The 23,420-nt window shown below is 34.6% G+C and overlaps 1 protein-coding gene across 5 annotated transcripts in view; it reads left to right on the top strand.

The window, feature by feature from the left end:
• Rap1b (RAP1B, member of RAS oncogene family) overlaps window positions 1-22,993 on the top strand; it is a 41,820-nt gene extending 18,827 nt beyond the window's left edge. The window contains exons 1-8 of one of the 5 annotated variants that reach the window (XM_015483038.2): window positions 3,872-4,024; window positions 13,012-13,094; window positions 14,075-14,143; window positions 15,357-15,413; window positions 16,535-16,675; window positions 18,451-18,594; window positions 19,077-19,193; window positions 21,660-22,993. In XM_015483038.2, coding sequence (XP_015338524.1) covers window positions 13,038-13,094; window positions 14,075-14,143; window positions 15,357-15,413; window positions 16,535-16,675; window positions 18,451-18,594; window positions 19,077-19,163 — 555 coding nt within the window. In that variant the 5' untranslated portion in view covers window positions 3,872-4,024; window positions 13,012-13,037 and the 3' untranslated portion in view covers window positions 19,164-19,193; window positions 21,660-22,993. Of the gene's footprint in view, window positions 1-3,871; window positions 4,025-4,563; window positions 4,585-10,360; window positions 10,379-12,598; window positions 12,620-13,011; window positions 13,095-14,074; window positions 14,144-15,356; window positions 15,414-16,534; window positions 16,676-18,450; window positions 18,595-19,076; window positions 19,194-21,659 lie in introns of those variants that run through there. The other 4 variants (XM_048805361.1, XM_048805382.1, XM_048805372.1 and 1 more) reach the window with 4 other exon arrangements.
• The last annotated feature ends 427 nt before the right edge of the window (window positions 22,994-23,420 follow it).

Raw genomic sequence — 23,420 nt, 5'->3', positions numbered from 1 at the left:
TCACCTCATGCCCATGCCCTAATCTTTAGTAAGAAAGAGTATTTTCACTGCATGAAGTATCTTCAAGACTAGCAAGCCAGGAGGAAGAAAATGTAGAAGGCCTTTGCCACTTTCCTTGGTTGAATGCCCTGTAGTATTAATGGACTTGCCCAGTATGGGGTAGCCTATGAATGGGCAGATTGTTTATATTATTTTCAGCCCTTTTCTGTATTATAAGCCAGGGGGTGGTGGCAAATGACTATAATTCCAGGGACTAGGGGGCTGAGGCAGGGGATTGCAAGTTTAAGGCCAGTCTCAGCAACTTAGTGAGACTCTTTCTCAAAGAATAAAATTTCAAAAAGGTCTGGAGGGCTGGGGTTGTGACTCAGAAGTAGAGCACTTGCCTAGCACATGCAAGGCCCTAGGTTCGATCTTCAGCACCAGATAGATAGATAGATAGATAGATAGATGTTTAAAAAAAAAAAAAAGGTCTGGAGATGTAGCTCAATTGTAAGGCACCCCTGGGTTCAATTCCTAGTACCAAAAAATAAAATAAAAATCCGTATGATATTTGAAACATGATTCTGAAATATGTAATATTAGACCACCATTACTGTTAGGAAGTTAGAGAAGGAATACTTAGATTAATCTGTCATTAAACTTAAAGCAGAGGGTTTTTTTGTTTTGTTTGAGTTTGGGTTTTGTTTGTTTTTGGTACCAGGAATTGAACCCAGGGGCACTTCTCCACTGAGCTACATCCTCGGCCCTTTTTATTTTTTATTTTAAGATAGGGTCTTGGGGCTGGAGTTGTGTCTGAGTGGTAGAGCGCGCACCTTGCACGTATGAGGTACTGGGTTCAATCCTCAGCACCACATAAAAATAAGTAAAGGTATCTTATTTACCTTTATCTACAACTAAAAAAATATTTTTTTTTTTTAACAAAGGGGTCTCACTAGTTTAGGGCCTTGCTAAGTTGCTGAGGCTGGCTTAGAACTGGCAATTCTCCTGTCTCAGTCTCCTGAGTTGTTCAGCAAAGTGTTATATCTTTTTTAGTTAAGGAGAAAGAAGTTCCACCCATATTTAATTCTTTAAAACCTGATACATGTAACATTACAATTCAGAATTGAAAGGGATCTTAGGGATCAGCTAGTCAAAAAGTTAAAAACTACCAGACCAAAGTCCAAATTTTCATGCCTCAAATAGATTTTTTTTGTTACAACATTCACAATATTTTTTGAGTTTAGATGACTCTACCTGTATAAGTATTTTCTATTATTTGACCACAGTCCACACCAATTCATAATACACCTTGCTGCTTCAGTCATGTTCTTGCCTTCCTGACAAGAAGAATGTATCTGAATGTTCAGTATTCTCCCCTTCTCTCATTCACTCATTTTACAAAGTTAACAGACAACTGAGAATTAAGTTATTTACCTCAAAATATACAACTTTTTAAGTAGAGCCATGCCTCTTAAATCCCAAGATAGTGTTGCTTTCTACAGCCTAATGTTACCTTTTAGGAAACAATACAGTATAGTATATAATCAAGTCTTAAGATATTTGGTATAGCCTGTCAGAAAGAGGAATGATCACTGTGAGTTAGATACTAATGAAAGAATACTTCAGAGACATCCTTATCACAGCCTCCTGAGAACTATATCCTCAGTGTATGCTAATCAGGAAGACTTTATTCTGATCTGTGATTGTTCTTACTATATAGGGGGAAGAAAGACATGAATATACTCCTATAAAAGCTGATAAAGGAAATCAGTGAATAGCATTTTGTACATACAGAAAAACAGTACCTCATAAGGCCACCTACATCTAGATTCCTCCAAAAATACCATTTATACTTCTTTTAGCAGAGGAAGAAGGGTCATTAAAGCCAGGAGCTCTCCAGTGGATTCTGGATAAATCTTCAACTCCCAAATCCAAATGTAACTTCAGCCACAAATTAATTGACATGCTACCAAAGATGATTAATAAATGCCTAGTAGAACAAAGTCTAGTGATAGAATCTTTTGGTAAAAACAGGATGTTAATATTAATCCATTGACAGGAAGTCTTGGGTACTTAGCTTCAGGTAGTTCTTTTACCTTATCTGAAGTCCTTAATAACAACCCAGTTCATCCACTCCTATACCGTTCATCTTCTTTAACTTGCCTTGTTTGATTGGTTTTTTTGTTTGTTTTTTTTTTCCCATTCTTTATACTGCTAATCACATCTTGACATATTTTATATTAGCTTTGTTTTTCTTCCTTTAGATAGTAAATTCTGAGGACAAACTCTTGTTCACTGCTTTGCTTTAGTCCCATTGTCTAGAACAGTGTCAGGCATATAGTAAGCACACTTGCATATATTTGTTGATGTAGAATATTGAATGGTAAATTATAGTAGTCTTGATGGAAGCTGTCATTTCCTAGATTTTCTTTTCCAATCCATAGATTGTAGTACAGCTTTAGTAAATTGATTGAACTACAGCTTTAGTAAATGTTCACACCAACTAGTTAAGCGAGAATTTTGGTTGGTTTTTTTTTTTGTTTGTTTGTTTGTTTTAACATGTAAGCCTTTTATTAGGATTTTTAATTTGCTTGATTATTTTTAGAATTATTCTTGTTCATAATTTAGATCAATAATTTGGATCTACAGTTGGGTCTTATTAATGAAGAATGTTAATAGGTAATACAGAATGGTAAATAATTGAATCAGTTATTTGCTTTTTGGTATGACTTTAATAACAGTGGAATATATTTAGAGTAAAGCCATTTCTCAACTTTTTTGTTTGACTTATAAATATCCAAGATTTTCTGCTACATCAGAATCATTATGACATTCATTATTTTGTCTTCTTGTGAAAATACCACAAGTATTTCATGAAATAATATCTTAGATAAATTTATTGAACTTAGTGTAAAATAGGATTATGTCTTTTTGCCACTTTTCATTTTAAGCAGTTATGAAACAACCACTGAAAACTGACTCTGGAAGTAGCTGTAGGAGGTTTTGTTTTTATGTTTTTGCTGTGGTTTGCTCTAGGACTAGAACTAAACAACTTCTTAAATTGATAAAAAGAATGTGAGCAAAGCTAGTCTATAAGTAAGTGGGGAAAATATAGAAATAATAAATAAACAACTTTTAAATGAATGAATCGCGTGGCCTATAATCTCAGTGGCTCGGGAAGCTGAGGCAGGTGAATTGCCGGTTCAGAGCCAACCTCAGCAACTTAACAAGGCCCTAAGTAACTCAGTGAGACCTTGTCTCAAAAAAAAGGGGGTGGGGGGTAGGAATGTGGCTCAGTGGTTAGGTGGCCCTGGGTTCAATCCCCAGTACCAAAAGTAATGATGATAGTGATAATGACCTCTTTTTAATGTGGGGGATCAAACCCTGGACCTCACACACGATGCATGTGCTCTACTATTAAGCTATACCCCAAGCACAAAAATAATTTTTTCAGACATTATAAACATTTATACATTTGGAAAATTAGATTAAAATGTTGAAATTTAACAATAGTGAAACTTTGTTTTGATAGTTTCTTTAAAAATTTAACTCATTTACCTCATCTATAATCTGGGACAAACAAGGTAAACGATACTTCACATTTATAATTATAGAAGCTGTCTTTTTTACTGATGAAGGAATGTGTCTTATAGTGGCATTAGTGGTAACACTCCTAATATGCGCCATTCTTTCCTGTTTAACCAACCAGAGAAAGGAGGATCTTAGTCCTTTCTTAGTTAACATAATTAGTTCATAGATTAAAGCTTAGTATAAATATATCTTATTGACAGATTAATTCATGTTAAGGCATGTTATTAATTAGCACATCTTAAGTTTATAAGTTTACTTTTAGTTTTTCTGCAGACACAACATCTTTGTTTTTTTTTTTGTATGTAGTGCTGAGGATCAAACCCGGGCCGCACGCATGCCAGGCGAGCGCGCTACTGCTTGAGCCACATCCCCAGCCCTATAGGTTTACTTTGTAAATACATCCAGCTTTTACAAATAATTATTGTTTATAAGGAGCAACATAAAGACAGCCTAGGTAAGCCAACAAAATCCTGCCACATGTATTGGAAGTTCAAATTAGAACATTTTACAATCAACAAAATAGCACCATAATTTTTGAACTTTTATGATGGTGTTGACTTTAACTTCTCGAAGGTTGTTAATTCTAAAACTTTTTTCAGATATTTTTTAGTTGTCAATGGATCTTTTATTTAATTTTATTTATTTATTTATTTATATGCGGTGCTGAGTATTGAACCCAGGACCTCCACATACCAGGCAAGTGCTCTACTTCTGAGCCACAACTCCAGCCCAGACTACAGAAAATTTTTGCCAAGTAATACCTCCTAATAGAATTCTGTTAATAATTTCTAATATTTAGGTATCCTAATTTTTCTACATCCTTTTTCTTCAGACCTTTATTTTCTGCTAGTGTACAAGTAAATAAAAATTAACAGGTGTCTCAGAAACAGTTGTTTACTTGTGGCAGGCTAGTTAAAGTACTTAGAATTCAGGTTCTCTTAGAATTGAAGTTGTCACCCTGTTTTGTCTTTTCTTTCCAGTTAAAATTTTCAGCTTGCTAATTGAATTAATAAGGTAAATATTGCTTGGATGTAAGAGAGAAACATGTTGAAAATGTCAGTATTTATGTTGCTTATGGAATACTTTTCTATAAAGCACTTAAAATAGGTTTAATTTTGTAATTTTCAGTAATTAAATATTCCTTAGCCTTTTAGGGAAGAAGTGTACTAGTAATTAAGGTTTTATTTTAAAAGGGGGGGCTTAAAGGAAATCTAATTGATTCTTTTTTTTAATATTAGTTGTAGATGGACACAATATTTTATTTACTTATTTTTATGTGGTGCTGAGGATCAAACCCAGTGCCTCACGCATGCAAGGCAAGAGCTCTATCACTGAGCTACAACCCCAGCCTTCTAATTGATTCTTTAACACTTATCTGTTTCTTTAAACTCCTATCATCACCATCAGTATATCACTTATCTGAAAAATACTTTTCTCTGCCATCATCCGTATTTTTTAATTATTCCTTGAGAGTTGAACAGTTAAACTTGGTATTTTGAGATTATGGTTTGGTTTGATCTTTTTTTAGGTGTAGATGGACACAACACAATGCCTTTATTTTTATGTGGTGCTGAGGATTGAACCCAGGTCCCACCTGTGCAAGGCGAGCGCTGTACCACTGAGCCACAATCCCAGCCCCTTATTTACTTATTTTTTTATGTGGTGCCAAGGATCGAACCCAGTGCCTCACGTGCTGGGTAAGTGCTCTACCACTAAGCAACAACCTCAGACTTCTTTTTTATTTAGTGACAGGTTCTCACTAAGTTACTCATGCTAACCTTAAACGTGATATCCTCCTACCTCAGTCTCCCGAGTGGGTGAAATTACAGTTGTGTGCTACCACTCCCAGCTGCTTGTTTGTTTAATATTATTGTTGTTTTTGTAGTGCCGAGGATCAAATCCAGAGAATTGTGCAAGCAAGACAAGCACTCTTAGCTGGTATTTTTCAGGTTTCAAATGGCCACTTTTAAAAAATGCCCGTGGCAACACTTAAATTATAATAACATGGGGGTAAATTATAAGAGAACTCTGTAACTCCTCTTCTACCTTCAGTTTTGTGTAAATTTTCATTTGTATTTTATACAGTTTTTGTTTATTAATAATGAACTATTGGAAAAATATAAGCAAACAGAAAAGAAAAATAGTCATCCCACCACTAGTATGTTTTTAAAATTTCAGGGAATTTGAAGTTTATTTTATGGTAATCACCTTTTGTGGGAGGGGTATGTTCCAAAGGTAGTACTGAATTTTTTTTTTAATTATATATAACTCTAACCCAATGCTTTCTCATACTACACGTTGCTGTCAGTTGAAACACATTTTCTGGTCACGTGTTCCAGCTACAAATTTATTGTGTTTTCATCTTATCTAAGCACCTATCACTCATTGGCCATAACTTTTTCGATTTGAACTGCAGAGCAAAACTAGCACAAATTTCTTTTTTCTTCAGTTTTGTGGCTAGAAGGTTCATTTTCACCATAGATCATAGCAACCTCAGCATACATTTTTCCCCCTTGTTAAGTTCAGGATTTTCATCTAAATTTAAAGAAAGCACTTTGCAGCTTATCTTTGGCATATTAGTCGCCAGTATCATACTCTTGGCATTTTGGAGCCATTTTTAAGTAAAATATGGGTTATTTGAAGGTAAACACTGAAAGATCATAAGAGTTGAGCTGATAACAAAGATGGCCACTAAGTGGCTACCAAGATAGGTAGCACATGCAGTGTATCTATGCTGGACCAAAGGATGATTGACATCTAGAGTGGGATAAAGTGGGACAGCAGATTTCATAACGCTACTTGTAATAGTTAGCAATTTAAGACTTAATTGTTTTTTTCTAGAATTTTCTAATAAGTATTTTTGGACTGCAGATATTTTGCAAAGCAAAGCCACAAATAATGGCGGAACCACACTACAGTACAATCTCAAAGTTTTCTCAGTATCCTTGAAGTAATAATACTGGGCATCAAAATTAGTCTGCATAGAGTTTACCTAAAATAGTTTTAGCCTGTGCATTGCAGCTCTTTGCTCATCAAGGGAAAACTTTCTACATCAAATAAAACTATAATTATAGAAGCTATCTTTTTTGCCCTCATTTACATTCTTAAATGTTTTCTTGAGCTAGCAGATAAAAGGATAGAGCAGTGATTCCAACTGAGGGCACATCCCTTCTGCTTCATTCTATTGAATGTCAGTTCAGACCATTGCTATTTATCACTACAACATTTCTAAAAGTTACCTTTCGTTGACTTACCATGTGCAAAGTATCATGCCTGTGACTATTATGAAATTACATTTCTTCCTTACTTTATTGAGCACATGTTATATTCTAGGCGCTAGGTTTGGGGGATATATCAACATAAGTAAAACAGACCAAAATCTTTGTCTTCATGGAGTTTGTTTTATTGGATTTTTTTTGTTATGGGGGATACTCGGGATTTAATCCAGGAGTTACATACCCTAGTCGTTTTTATTTTGAGACAGGGTTTCACTAAGTTGCTGAAGCTGGCCTCAAACTTGTGATCCCCTGTCTCAGCCTTCCTAGTTGCTGGGATTACAGGTGTGCGCCACCACACCCAACTAGTTTACCATTTTTTTTGCAATCCCATTTTTACAATCTTAACATGTAGGTAGTACTAAATCCATTTTACCTAAGGAAAATGAGGCTCTGAAAGGTTTCATGACTTCCCCAAGATTATACAAAACTAGGTTCAAAACTCAGGTGTCAGGGGCTGGGCATGTGGCTCAAGTGGTAGTACTCTTCGCCTAGCATGTGTGAGGCACTGGGTTCGATTCTCAGCACCACATAAATGTAAAATAAAGATGGTGTGTCCACCTGAAAAAATAAATATTAAAAAAAAAAACTCAAGTGTCATAGCTATGCTGTGCTGTCAAAATTGTCCCCCATTGAGGCTCTATGAAAGAGAATGGTTAATTTCAATATCTCAGATAGTAGTTATCACAAATCCCATTGAAAATTTTTATGTAACTTTCCTTGTCTTAAAATTGTGCGTGAAATTTTAAGATATTCACACATTTCAAAGTACTCATTCTTAACCTGAATCAACATTTGAACAGGAAGGCTTGCTTACCGCTCACAAATAAACAGGCCAACCAGTGACAGTATTCCTTATTGAACATACTTGTATTTTCTGCTAAAACTAGATGCAACCAGCTTTGAAAACAGAACTACTAATGGCCATTGCCACTCAGATTTGGCATTCACAATGTTAGTGAATGTTAGTTCATTCTTAGAGTCTTTAAATAACTTTTCAAGGCTGATGTGTTAGAAAGTACAGATTTAAAAAATAGAGGGGCTGAGGGTTATAGCTAATAGACTGTTATATAAGTGATAGAGTACTTGTCTAAGCATGTACATGGGTTCCATTCTCAGCACCACAAGAAAAGAAAGTTCTTTATCAGCAAGTCAGCTGTATTTTGTCATATTTTTGTGTTTGAAAATATTCATTTTGGCCTTATTTTACTGTTTGAAAATTTGAAATGCGTTAAATTTCTTTTTACTGTAAAGCTTTGTAGTTAAAAATAATAATAATGTTTTTTATTTTTAGTTGAGATGTAATGATTATACATATTGATAGGGTACTGTGACATTTCAATACATTTATTTACAGTATGTAATGATCAGTCAGGGCAATCGGCATGTCTGTCACCTCACATGTTATGGTTCCCGTGTGTTGGCAGCACTCAAAATCCTTTCTGCTAGTTATTTGAAATTCAATTGATTGTTGTCAACCACAGTTACCTACTGTACTAAAATAGAAAACAAGAAAAAAGAAAACTTAGTGGTATAATTATTAAAATCAAAACAAGTTTATGAGCATTATTTGAACCAAACTGAAAGCAGTCCAGATGCCTATCAACTGGTATGAATGGGTAAAGAAAGTGTCATACATCATAAAATAAACATTTTAATCAGTAGTAATAAAAGTAACAAGTTACCAGTAGACAATAATATGGAAGAACCTGACTCATTGTGTGTATATGTGTGTGAGAGAGAAAGATAGCTACTGGGGGTTGAACCCAGGGCTTTGCATTTGTGAGGCAAGTGCTCTACCACTGAGATACATCTTTAGCGCTTCATTTTAGCAACAAGTAATATTCATGGATAAAGGTAGAAATGGGGAAGTGTCCTACCTATCATTAAGAAATGCAGCTTCCACCACCAATTCAATTACCTTTATTTGTGAGATAAGGAAATAAAAAAAAAATACTTAAAAAAAAAGACAATTCCCATAAATGTTTCCTTTTAATATTTAATGTTTTTAAATGGTGATTTTATGTTGGTTTAGTCAGTTGTGTTATGTTTGGGGTTTCATCACTCTAAAAGATTGCCTATGACTAAGGTGGTCAATCCCACCTCTACTCCCAGGAGAGGAAGGATAGGGAACTAGGTGCTGTTTCCCTTGAAGCACCATTACTGGACAGATTTTTAGATTGTGCTTCAGTTTCTTGGTAAACATGAAACATTGACTCTTGCAGTTTGAGTGAGTGTCCTCGTCCATAGGCTTCCATTTCTTAGAAAACAGTGACATTTGGGTTTAGGTTTTTTTTGGTAGCTAGTTTATTTTGTAAGGCTCTATGAAAATCTTAGCCACTATAGGCTTTCTAAATTAATTCATCCCTAAAAAAAATTTCTCTTAATAGTGTATTTCCTAAATAGGTTCTTATTTTCTAAAGGTCAGTCTTTAAAATGGGATTGGTTATTTAAATAGTCTTTCCTATCCTACTGTTAAACATTTCCTTGTATTGAGGGACTTAGTAATTAGTTGGTGTAGATCTGGCATTACAGAACATAAGTAGCTAACAGATTCCTGAATTCTACAGCATATTTCTTTCAGTCTTTTTGAGGTTTGTGGAAATTCTTGACGATCAACTAAGTTCTAGACCAGAATTTAAATTCAGTTTCTATAGATAATGCCTTCTATTCTAGCAGTTTGGAGGGGCTTTTGTATAATTGTTTCTTTCTAAGAAACCCACAAGAAAGGCAGTTTATTTCACAGACAAGGGGGAGAAGGAGCAGGAGGAGGAGGGATAGAAAGAATATGTACATAGTATAAAAAGAATGATTCAAGATTTCTGAAGGTTTGAACAGAGGAAAGTATCTTAGTCATTTTTAGTTTGAGGCCTCAGAATACCAGTTGAAGTTGATTACTAAACGAGCACAGTGATATACACCTGTAATCCCAGCTGTTTTGTGGGCTGAGGTGGGAGGATCACAAGTTTAAGTCCTGGGGCTTAGCAGACCCTGTCTCAAAAAGGGGCAGGGTTGGGGCTGGGGATATGGCTCAAGTGGTAGCGCGCTCGCCTGGCATGTGCGGGGCACTGGGTTCAATCCTCAGCACCACATAAAAATTAAAAAAAAAAAAAAAGATGTGTCCACCGAAAACTACAAAATAAATATTAAAAAATCCCCCCCCTCTCTCTCTAAAAAGGGGGGCAGGGTTATAGCTCAGTGGTAGAGCACCCCGGGTATAATTCCCAGTATCCGCCTCCCCCCCACACACACACCCAAGTTGATTATTGAATGGCACTTTGTTAAATAGTTATATTCTTAAACTATTATGATATTTGAAAAGTCAGCCCTAACTCCAGTTAAGTTAATGATTTTTATCATTGACCATGTAAATATAGAAGTTAAGGTTATTTAGGGAAGTATAAAAAAGAAAGGAGTTTTTCTAAGAAGTGGTAATGATTTGGGGGTTTTGTTTTATACCAGAGATTGAACTCAGGTACGCTTAAACCACTGAGCTACATTCCAAGTCCTTTTTATTTTGAGACATGCTCTTGGTAAGTTGCTGAGGCTCACTTTGAACTTGCAATCCTCCTGCCTCAGTCTCACAGGTTGCTGAGATTGTAGGCTTGTGCCACCATGCCTGGGCTGATTATAGCTTTGACAGTGTAACTCATGATAAATAAGAAAGCGGTTACTAAAGAAAGTTTCTTGGGATAGTTGAGAAAGGCACATGGGAATTTTTTTTTTAATATTTATTTTTTAGTTTTAGGTGGACACAATATCTTTATTTTATTTTTATGTGGTGTTGAGGATCGAACCCAGCGCCCTGTGCATGCCAGGTGAGCGCGCTACTGCTTTAGCCACATCCTCAGCCCCACACATTGGAATTTTCTGGGGTGATAGAAATGTTTTGTTTTTGTTTTTGTTTTAATATTTATTTATTTTAAAGAGAGAGAATTTTTTAATATTTATTTTTAGTTTTCGGTGGACACAACCCGGGCCGCATGCATGCCAGGCGAGCACGCTACAGCTTGAGCCACATCCCCAGCCCCAATATTTATTATTTTTTTTTTGTTGTAGTTTAACACAATACCTTTATTTTATTTATTTATCTTAACGAGGGGTGTGTCTATAGGTTACACATATGTTGGCATAACTAATTCTTAAGATCTGTTTGTTTCACTGGATGTAAAGTGTTCCCACAAATTAAAATTAAAAATTTTGATTAGTGTATTCAAAAAAATTCTCAGGTTCTCAGACAATCAAATGCTAGGGAGAGGCCATATAATTAACAGCCTTGCAATTACTATGATAATGGGCTAAATAGAATAATTATAAATTGAGAGGATAGTGATTGCTATCAATGTTTCAAGTTTAAGTTAAACAGTCACTTAACCTTTTCCCGAGTTGGTTCCTGGTTATAAAACACTTGAGTGTTCCAGGCCAGCTTGCATTGGATTAGAAGTTTTTTGGGGCTTGCGTTGCCATTTGTTCCCTATGGAGCAGCACTTTCTTATTCAGTAAATGGAAATAAAACAACCCAGGACAAAATAAAACATAGAGATACATTTTTTTTTCATAAATAGATGAATAAAAGTCAACTAAGATGAAGAATTAAAACTAATGACAAAAATAGTTACCATATAGTACAATTCCACATCAAAACCTAAAGGCTTCATTACCTTATACAAAGACCTACATGGTTACATTCCTAATACAACAACTAATTGAGGAATATAAGCTCAAGCAACCAAATTGGAGTGCCCATTAATGTTGAGATAAGTTAAAGAACAAGTTGGACAGGAGGAGCTTTTTGGTAACCTGTTTCAAATGATGCCAAATCTTGTTCTTAAGTAAACTGAAATGATGATATAAAATTCAGTATCTGAAATAATACAAACCTGATTACTTAATCAAAACATCATCCTGGGCAAAGCAGACTACTGGTCTTATAGGGTTTGGGGGAATTATGAAATTTAAAGATCCATAAACTTTCAAAGACTAGGAGTGAATGTCAGCTGAGGAAGCACTGTCACTCAAGTGAGACATGGTTGGCATTCAGATGTTTTCATTGAAGTGAGTCAATTTTTGGCTGACTTTCAGGAGTAAGGAATCATCACTGTTTGATTGGTTGTTTACAGAAGCATTCTGGGATAAATTTTTATTGGTTGATTAAATTTGTTTAAACTAGTTCTAGGCTTGTTGCCATGGAAGAACTGTCATCTCTTGATTAAGAAGGTTTAAAATCTGTTCTGGTGACTGCTTTTATACTGAGGCTACTGACCATTTAGTTTTTTCCAGGAATGTGAGAACTTTTTATTTTCACGTAATGTCCCCTCCGGAAATTTTGAGAATCATCTTTTTTTAGTATAATATTTCATAATGATAAGCCTTTGTAAGGGTTGTTTCTGTTTGACTTCATTTTTATTTTCTTTTGGTTTCCACTTTTTCTCATAATGAATACTCAGTAAACGTTTTACAGACTAGGAACTCATATTCTTCAGTTCTGCTTCTGATTCCACATGATTTTCAGGTTCCCTTTGTGTACCTTTCCCTTATTTTAGGAATATGTATTTGGGTTTTTTGCTCTCTCTGCCAGCTTATTTACATTTACCATTTATCTATTCCAGGGATTGACCAGGTAAATAGTTTAGGCTTTATGGACCAGATGGCCTCTTCTGCAACTACATAACTCTCCAGACAGTACACAAACGTGTAAAACCAGTGTAGGCTGAGCATGGTGGCTCACACCTGTAATCAATCCCATCGACTCAGGAAGCTGAGGCAGCAGTATTGTAAGTTCCAGGGCAGCCTTAGTAACTTAGTAAGACCCTGTCTCAAGCGAGAGGTGGGTTGGGGCTGGAGTTGTAGCTCAGTGATGGTGTATCTAGCACCTCAAAACAAACAAAAAGAAAACCCTTTATGTAGTACTGGAAGGTTCAGCTTGCCTGGCCTGAGTGGGGTCCTGGGTTTAATCCCCTCAGCACTATCCAAAAAAAACGAAACAAACAAAAAAAACTTTGTATAACAAAACAGATAATAAACTGCTTTGTATGTAGTCCCTGTCCTATCCCATTCATCTTTCTAGAGTGTTATATGTGTATGAACTAGTTGCACTAAAAATGAATTTACTTGTTTGAATGTCTTATTTATATAAAGCTTAAATTATTTTTTCTTCTTCAACAAGGTACTCAATTTTGACAAGTTTGCATCATGCGTGAATATAAGCTAGTCGTTCTTGGCTCAGGAGGGGTTGGAAAGTCTGCTCTGGTAAGTTATTCTCAAGGAACCTAACCTTTTCACACTAAGCTGTCTTTTTCTATTGAGTTTTAGGTTTCATTATTTGTATTTGTTAAAGTGATAATAACTTATGCAATATTGTATTTTTCTTATAGTTTAGTGAATTTTTAGTTATATCTGGCTGGATTATATTTGAGGTATGACAGAACATAGTTTGGGCTAAGTACAGAGAGTGAGAGCATATAAATATGTGTCTGCATTTGAGGACCAGATAGGAATGGGGATTTGGGGATTTTTTCATTGTGAGTAAGCTTATACTATATATATTATGTTAGAAATGTCAAAGCTTATAAAAAGTCATTTTCTTTCTCCCTGGTGAGATAAACCATCTTACTTGGCCACTTCAGGTGGCCACCTAGCAAAGAATTTCATGTTTGAATCCAATTAAGTGTACATAATATGGTATGAACTACTTTTTCAATTGTATCTAAAGTAATGGAGAAGTATATTGATTGTATGTAAGTTTATACATAAAATACCCAATGCTATGTAAATAGCTTTCATACTGGATTGTTTAGGAAATCTGCTCACAATAGGTAGGTGAATTCCTATGTCCGATAACACAGCATATGACAATAAAACAATGTGCAGACATTTTTAATTTAGTAATTGTCTCCCTACCTTTGTATAGCAGCAAGTTTGGCCCCTGCTGCTTCACAAATATGGTGTTTCCTTTTCTACCTGTGTCCACAGTCTACAAAAACTCCTTCCTGCTCCCCAACTGTGAAATTACTTTGTCTTTGTACCTGATTCTAAGAAAGTCTGAGTGTGCTCAGCACAGATGCAATCTGGTTCTCCTCACCCCAACCCCATTCCCCAGATAGCTTTGATCCTCAATTGGTTGAATCTGAGAATGTGGAACCCACAGATACAGAGGATCAAATGTAGAATATAATTTGCAAATTTGGATTTGTTCTTTAGATGTATAATGGTATGTTAATTTTTTTCAGACTGTACAGTTTGTTCAAGGAATTTTTGTTGAAAAATATGATCCTACGATAGAAGATTCTTATAGAAAGGTAGGTTACTTTAGAAGTCCTTCTTATTTTTAGTAGAAATATAATAATTACATTTTTTTAATAATTATTTTTAGTTGTAGTTGGACACAATACCTGTATTTATTCTTTTTTTAATGTGGTGATGAGGATCGAACCCAGGGCCTCACACATGGCAGGCGAGTGCTCTGCCATTGAGCCACAACCCCGGCCCAATGTTTTTATAATTATTGAATGTTTGTATACCCAGTAGAATGAAGAGACAGTTAATTTAAAAATTAATGGGAAAAACTGTATTTCCTGGCATTGCATGTTAACAGTTTAGAGAATCATAAACATGCATACATATTCACAAAGCTTTTAAGTTTAACCTGACCCCTGGATTGTTAATTTGACACAGACTTTAGAACCCATTTCAAGTTGCAGCCCCATGTTCCCTACCACTACTCCTAGAAAGATGAGTTATTCTTCTTTTAAACTAGAGATAGGAATACAGAAGTCTCCCTAGCCTTCCTACTTAATACCTCCTTGAAAAAGTACTCCTGCTCACAATATGTAGGTGAATTCCTATGTCCGATAACACAGCATATGACAATAAAACAATGTGTAGACATTTTTAATTTAGTAATTGTCTCCCTACCTTTATATAGCAGCCAGTTTGGCCCCTGCTGCTTCACAAATATGATGTTTCCTTTTCTACCTGTGTCCACAGTCTACAAAAACACTGGAAACTCCTTCCTGCTCCCCAACTGTGAAATTACTTTGTCTTTGACTTGATTCTAAATAACTTTTCCCCCCTAGGAAATATTAGGTGAAAAGAGGTACTGGAGATATGGAATTTATTTTTAGTTATGGCACTGCTTCCTTGCTATTAGAACACTTGTTCAAGAATGGTGAGGAAGTGTAGTTATCTAAAGAAAAGGGACCTCTAAAGAATAATGGGAGAATTGATAGACAAAATCACTGTTGATAGTATTGAAGTTATTGGTTGTTTTATTCTTTCATTTACTTGAACTATTTTGATATCATTTCTTATCCAGAATTAAGTGCTGAGTTGAATGATTTTGAGACCGAGGCTTGTTATTGCTCAATAATTACCTAGTAAAACTGCCATAATTTCCGTTTCTAATTTTAGCTTTTGTGTTTTATTTATTTAATGTAGTCTTTTANAGAAATATATATATATATATATATATATATATATATATATATAAAGATGTATTTTAATTTTTTCTAGCAAGTTGAAGTAGATGCACAACAATGTATGCTTGAAATCTTGGATACTGCAGGAACGGTATGTATGTAAACAAATTACCAAAGTTTATGCAGTTTGTACAATATTGATTTGTAAATGCTATTACTCTATATGCAAATATTAGTTTACTTAAGTATTACTTGAATCAATATTTAAAGCTATTATTTTCATAGTCTGGATTCTACTTTTTAAAATATTTTTAATTGCAGTGCATCAGTTGTTGAAGAATTTAGAAAAATTATTAGAATGACAATTTTCATAGTCTATATAATACTTTTTTCTTTTTGCATGTGTGTGGTGCTGGGGATTGAACCCAGGGCCTTGTACATGTGAGGCAAGCACTCTGCCAACTGAGTTATATCCTCAGCCCTCATTAATACTTTTAAGACAATATATTACCATATTTCAAATAATGTGTAAAATACTTGGGCATGCATTGTTCCTCAGTGGCGCTGTACTGATTTCATTGATATCTTTCCTCCATCAAATTATTTATAGGCCAGTATATTAGTTCTTCCATTACAATTGTGAAATACTCGGGGCAGGCTTACTTTATAAAAAAAAAATGAGATTTATTTTGGCTCACAATTCTGGAGGCACAAGTTCTAGGGATCACATTATTATGATGCCTTCTTTTGGACAGTCTGGAGGTAGTCCAGAGCATCACATAGCAAGAGACAAGGGACATGCAAGTATCCAAAGATAAAGGGAAGATTTATTCTGGGTGTATGGTATGCATTCAGCTAATGTTTGAGTACCTGAGATATGCCAGACACTGTTCTTACCCTCAAATGCTCATAGTTTAGTGAAGGAGAAGTGTGAGGACGTGGCAAAATGTAGGTAAGCATTCTGATAGACCCACCTAACAAGAGTGTTGTGAGCTGGCTATAATTTTGGGATACAATTAGGAAGCGCTACACTTCATGATATATTTAAAAAGCTACCTTTAGGTAGCTTTTGGAGTTGGATATTTCTGTGCCATTTGAATATTTATTGCACATAATAAATATTTTTAAATAGGCTTCCAACTTTTCAAATAATAACTTGCTATGGATTAATTTTAAGAAGTGTTACAACTACAAAATCTTCATTGAGTTATAATCATAGATTTTAACTGTCAAAACATTCTGTTTTTTAATGTTCGTTTCTTTGTACTATAGGAACAATTTACAGCAATGAGGGATTTGTACATGAAAAATGGACAAGGCTTTGCTTTAGTTTATTCCATCACAGCACAGTCCACCTTTAATGATTTACAAGATCTGAGAGAACAGATTCTTCGAGTTAAAGACACTGATGATGTAAGCTGACTTCCTAGTAATAACTTATTTCATATCCCTTACTATAGTGTATTCAATTTTAAAGTTTAAATTTAAATCAAATTTGAAGTTTGTGTATTGGGTTAAGGGTTCAGAACCTTTCTCTTTAAAAAAGGCACAAATGTATCTTTACATGTTTTCAAATATCATTATATTCCCTATTTTGTCATTATCTTGTGAAAATTAAATGTTATACTTTTTTTTTTTTTTTTTGGAACTGGGGATTGAACTCAGGGGCACTTAACCACTGAGTCATGTCCCCAGCCCTTTTTTGTGTTTTTTTTAGAGACGGGGCCTCACTGAATTGCTTAGGGCCTGGTTAATTTGCTGAAACTGGTTTTGAACTTACAGTCTTCCTGCCTCAGCCTCCTGAGCTGCTGGGATTACAGGCCTACACCACCACACCCAGCTAAACCCTTCTGTTTTTAAACAATGCATTTTGTGGGAAGGAATATGGGATGTAAATGTTACTAATAGAGCAAATAATCTTCTGGTCACATTTCTGGTAGATTTAAGAGCCTTTGAAATAAGGATTTGATGTAAATAAATATAAACATACCAAGCAGCAGTGACAGAGAAGGAGCATAATAATAATTTTAAAAGGAAGGCAGCCCTTCAGAACGTACTGTAATGCAGTTAATAAGAAACTTAGTGAAGAATTAAAATAATTTCCTTTATCTGTAATAGTGATTCCTAAAATAAATCATGCATCAGAATTATCTGTAGGACTGGTTAAAACATAAATTGCTGGCCCAACCACCTCAGAATTTGACTCAGAAGACGTATAATAGAACCCTGAATTGTGCATTTCCAACAAATGTCCAGGTGATGTTGATGCTACACGATAAGAAATGTTGTACTGTACTTTGATTAGAGCTAATATTATAAGAGTTGAGACACACTGATGGTAAATGCTGCCATTTTCTGAACATCTAAAACAAGGAAGTTTGGGGAAAGTCTACATTTTTATTTTCCTATCACTTGCATTAAACAAATATTTATTAAATACCTCATTAAAAAGCCAGAATTCTTGAGGTTTTGTTTGGATTTATTTTCCACAAAATACTTTAGAAAACTGATTTGAAAATGATTGGTAGTGGTTTGGTAGAATAAGCATTATTTTTGCCTATAGTGTTCTTTTAAAATTACAAATATCACATAATGCAAACACACTGTGCCATTAATAATGGCCTTGATTTTTGGTAAATTAAGTTGATTAAACCTTCTGACTATTTAATATCAGATTACATGAGAAACTAAAAATTCTACTTTGGGGGCCAAATTTCTCCTTTATTTACTTTCACAGTAACTCCTTTGTATTTCCTTTTATAAAGGTTGTATTTTTTTGATTACCATAATTATTTGTAAATCCATTGTATTATACATTTTAACCCTCTTTTGTAAGTATGACATTCATTGTTTTCTAAAATTTTTTTTGTGAAAGGTTCTTACTTGTATCTACATTGCCTAGGTTATGTCCATTTAGTTCCCTTTGGAATTATCCTTTAACATCTCCATGAGAAGAGAAGGCAGTGGAAATAATTGACAGCGCAGTTGACCTGAAAGCCAATACTAGTTCATTCAGTCTTACAAATTGATGTTGTTAAGGCTTTCATATTTTAAGTGTAAATTTTATTACATATTGTATCTGACACCATAGGAAAAGTAATCTTTAAGGTTAACTCTTAGAATTCTTTTTATTTGAATTTGTTAATATACATACTTATTTACTTTTATTCTCACAAATGTCTTTTTAGGTTCCCATGATTCTGGTTGGTAATAAGTGTGACTTGGAAGATGAAAGAGTTGTAGGAAAGGAACAAGGTCAAAATCTAGCAAGACAGTGGAACAACTGTGCATTCTTAGAATCTTCTGCAAAATCAAAAATAAATGTTAATGAGGTATGGTCAGATACTAAAAGTAGTTTTTTATTTTGATTATTTAAAATTAATGGAAAAGTGTGTGTGTGTGTGTTTAATACAACTCAAACTTAATATGTATTCAGGATGATATGTTGATCTTATAAGCAGAAAAATTCTTGTTAAATATATGTATATAAATAAGTACTATTTCAGTTATTAAATGCTTGTGCACTTAAATTTTATCCCAAGAAAGGAAGGTTAGATAGAATATAGGACTGGGAAAGACAGGTTAACTCATCATGAAGGATGTTATGTAAAAGAGAAAACTTCAAAAAGGCATTCTTGGATTATATGAACTTAATTTAAGGAGAACAATTTTAACCCCCTCCAAGTGAACTTGGCACTTATAAGAATGCTCGGTTTTACTTTCTTGTTTCCTGGTGGTACATTTATATTCTTGGAAATGTCCATTTTTTTCATTTCACTTTTTCAGTTTTGGGGTTTTTGTAATATGTTTGCAGATCTTTTATGACCTAGTGCGGCAAATTAACAGAAAAACTCCAGTGCCTGGGAAGGCCCGCAAAAAGTCATCGTGTCAGCTGCTTTAATATATTGAATGCATTGTAGCTCTGAGCCAGGTATGTTGATTTATCTTTCCTCTAATTGTTAATCCCTCAGCTTCATTAAGGACACTGTCAGGAAAGCAAGTGGAGTTTTGGTTTTTGTTAGCTCTAAAAAGTAGATGGTTACATTCATGAATTAGTTTGATATCTTGTTAATGAAAATAATTATTTCATTTACTTATCAGAAATAAGGTATTCTATGTATGTAAATGACCAGATATTCTAAATAAGTTTATTCAGGGAATGGGTTGTACCTTAGTGATAGAGCACTCGCTGGCACCTATGAGGCCCTGGGATTAGAACCCAGCCCTACCAAAAAAAAAATTCCATTTATATAAGTGATAGGACACTGGTTGGTGCAGGCAATATAATGGTAAAGGAGACCTGCCTTATCTCCTTGCCTCTTAATTAAGTGTGATGGAAGAGAGAGACAAACAGTTGCAAAATGTCATAAATGCAATGAGAGTAAATCCAATGTAGTACTAAAAAACCCTGACACATTTACCATGTGCCCAGCACTCTTTTTAAGGATCCCTATCTGTATATTAATTGAATTCTCACAACAATCCTCTGGAATGATGATGATGATGATGATTAATTGTTATTATTCCCACACTACGGAGGTGGGAACTGTCACTTGTGAAAACCCCTGTTAGTGAATAGCAGTGCCAGAATTTGGATAGGCAGTCTGACTTCTGAGTGCTGTGATGGGTACTGTGGGAGCATATAATTGGGGCACCAAATGTGTAAGAATTCAGGAAAGTCAGTCAAAAGTAGGAGACATTAAGCTGAGATCTGAAGGACAAGTGGAAGTTAGATGTATTGGGCTGGAGGGTTCCCAGACAGAAAAGCACTAACATAACCCAGAGATGTGAGCAAAAAAAAAAAAAAAAAACTGAGCACACAATGTTTTTATGTATATTTTTGAAAACAGTCATATTAAATAGGATTGATACTTGTAAACAGATCAGTTCCTGGTACATAGTGAACATTCAAACCATTAGCTGCTACTTTTTACCAATGAAACTGGTTTCCTGTTCAGTTATTACTATGGCATTATTTCACTGTACTCTTATCCCTGAGAACTTTTAACTTTTGTGACTGTTTCCCCCAGTGTTAAATGGGCCCATAGTGTCGTTATCTTTTTACAGTATATGTCCCTATTGTGCAGTTAGGGTCCTCTGTTTAGTAATAGATCCTCTTATAATGATAATCTCTCATACCTGACTGAATGTTCATTCTTACTTGCATCCCGTATGTGCCTGAGCTTATATACTCCCATCTGTCCTTTCCAATTTGCTACTTTCAGTCTGCTAGGTTTTAGAAAATTACATTACAAACCTCATTCAAACTAGAATAAAGACCTAAGGTTCTAGGTATTTGTGAAAATAGTTTCAGCAGCCACATGTGTATTTACATGTGCTTGGAAACAAGTCTGATCCCCAGAAAAATGGAGTTTAAAAAAAAAAAGATTATTTTAAAAGCTTAGGCATATATGTAGAAGGTCACCGGAAGTAAATAAATATTCCACAGTTCAGATTTTACTTCTTTTACATTAGAAATATTATTTTAAAACTTTAGTTTTCTCTAAGGAAAAATTAATGTGATTTTCAGTACAGTACCACTTTTTTGATATCTAAAATTTGCCAAAATCTATGAATACAAAATTTGGAAGTAATGTAACTCAACTATAAAGTGGTAAAAAACATCATGAGATAAATTCTAAAAAGATACGAATCAAAGTACTGAAATAGCATGGGGCCATTTAACATAAGAAATAGCCACAGGTATTAAATATTGCCTCTCTGAACCTAGATTTTCGCTACTTCTTAAGAGTAAGGAAGCAAAGTCTTAACTTCTCTCATACTAGAAACCCTGGTTTTCAAGAGAGTAGCAAAATAGACTTCATCTTTTTGGAATGCCGAGGTGAAAATGTCTTTATTCTGAGTTATGGTACGTTGTCATTCATATAATGACTGAAACAAGAGTCTGTAGTGTATTTCTAATATTACAAAAATGTTGGGGGGTTGGGGGTGTCGTTTGGTGGTAGAGCACTTGCCCAGCACATATGAGGCACTGGGTTCAATCCTCAGCACCACATAAATAAATAAGGGCTGGGGTTGTGGCTCAGTGGTAGAGTGCTTGCCTCGCATGCGTGAGGCCCTGAGTTTGATCCTCAGCACCACATTTAAAAAAAAAATTAAATAAAAAATAAAGATTTAAAAAATAAATAAATACATAAAATAAAGTTACTAAACAGAAAGTTTAAAAAAAAAGTTGGGGCTGGGGTTGTGGTTCAGTGGTATGCCAAGCACGTGTGTGAGGTAATCCTCGCACCATATAAAAATAAATAAAGGTATTGTGTCTATCTACAACTAAAAAAAAAAAAATTCTTTTTTTTAATGTTGTTTTACTGTTTTCTTTGGATCTTTAATACACTGGGTTCAATTAATTTTTTTTTTTTTTCCTTTCTTTTAAAAGGTCTGAAGAACTGTTGCCCAATTCAACAGTGCCAGCATTCCAACTTTGTTAAACCTACCAACATCTTATATGGACTTTCCTGTGGTGGTACCCTTTAAGAGGCGGATGAAAGCTACTATATCAGTTTGCACATTCTAATCACTTTTCAGTATCACAAGAGAGATTTTTACTTATATAATAGTCCTAGAGTATGCAGCTGGTAAAACCAGAGGCTACATCCAGTATTACTGCTAAGAGACATTCTTCATCCACCAATGTTGTACATGTATGAAAATGGTGTACTGGTGTACTGTATACTTTAACACACCCCATACTTTGTATTGGAGAGTACAATAATGTAAATCCTGAAAGCACCACTATTTTAGCATAATAAAAGAAAGTCCAAAGAGCTCCTATATAGACTACTCCAGATAAACTTTGCTTCTTTGATACTTGTAGCTTATTGTAATTTTTTTTAAATCCAAGGTCATTATCATTGTATTGTATAAAATAAGCGCTTTGATTAACACAGCTATATAGTTTTTTTTTTTAATTTTTCAAAAACCTGTGGAGACAGTGATCTTGTCTTTAAAATATAGTCCTTTCAGTATGATGTCTTAGATTAAAGACGTTGCCTTTAATATCTGTTGGGAAGGAAATGTCCAGACTTTTCAAATCTCCTTATTATGTGTTTCCCATTTTTGTTTACATAGGGAACAATGTTTGTAGTTGTGTGTACAGTGGGGGTCTACAACAAGAAGTGTATATTTTCAACAATTTTTTAATGATTTAACAATTTTTGTAAATCATTTTCAGGCTTCTGCAGCTGTAGATTCTCACTGTGAATCCCTTGCTTGCTCATGCATAAGTGTATTTGCAATACCAAATATACAGGTTTAGTATTTTTGCCTGTTAGTGATTGTTTCACATGTGTAACGTTTTGGTTGAGATGTTAAATGGTGGACGAGTACTGTGGATGTGAATGTGGGAAGTAATTTTAATCATGTATAATTGGTCACAAGGCCTAATTTGCAGTAACTATTGCTGTTTTATTTAACAATGCCTTGTTGCTTTGTATGCATTTAACGTTTGGGTGTAAAGATTGTGTGTCTATCCAACAGGGAGCCACAGTATTTAAATTGACCAACCTAATGTTACAACTACTTTGAGGTGGCCAAATGTAAACTAAAAGCCTTAATTAAAGTGGTGCAATTTTGTATAACTTAGCATCAGTAGTTCAATAAATTTGGATTGCCATGCAAGGGCTTGCATTATAATTACTTGCCACTTGAATGTGTTTTGTGTAATGTTTTAACAGTGCTAGTAAATAAATATGGGTTTACCTTCTTTTTAAATGTAATAGGTGTTATTTTACACATTGTGATTTCATAATTTAACATGAGTAAACTAGACTAATTAATTCCAGAAAAAATGTGTGAAAGGACTGGGGTTGTGTTCAGTGGCAGAGCACTTGCCTAGCACATGTGAGGCACTGGGTTCAATCCCCAGCACCACGTTAAAAAAAAAAAAAAAAAAAAAAAAACTAAATAAACAAAGGTATTATGTCCATCTACAACTAAAAACATTTTTAAAAAATTAGTGAATGATGGCAGGGTTTTTTTTCTAGTATTTGAAGATTCACATAACCACCTTTTGAGCTTTTCTTTGAGAAAGAATTTTGTAAATCAAGCAATATTAGTTATGAATAAATGCTTTTGGGTGAAGAAGGATTGAAAATACTTTGCATGCTAAACTGTGGATCCCCCCCTCACCCCCGCTGCC

Source organism: Marmota marmota, unplaced genomic scaffold (genome assembly GCF_001458135.2).
Source record: "Marmota marmota marmota unplaced genomic scaffold, marMar, whole genome shotgun sequence".
NCBI classification, from domain to species: Eukaryota; Metazoa; Chordata; class Mammalia; order Rodentia; family Sciuridae; genus Marmota; species Marmota marmota.
Note: the sequence above shows the minus strand (reverse complement) of the source record. Positions and strands in the feature narration are given on the sequence as shown.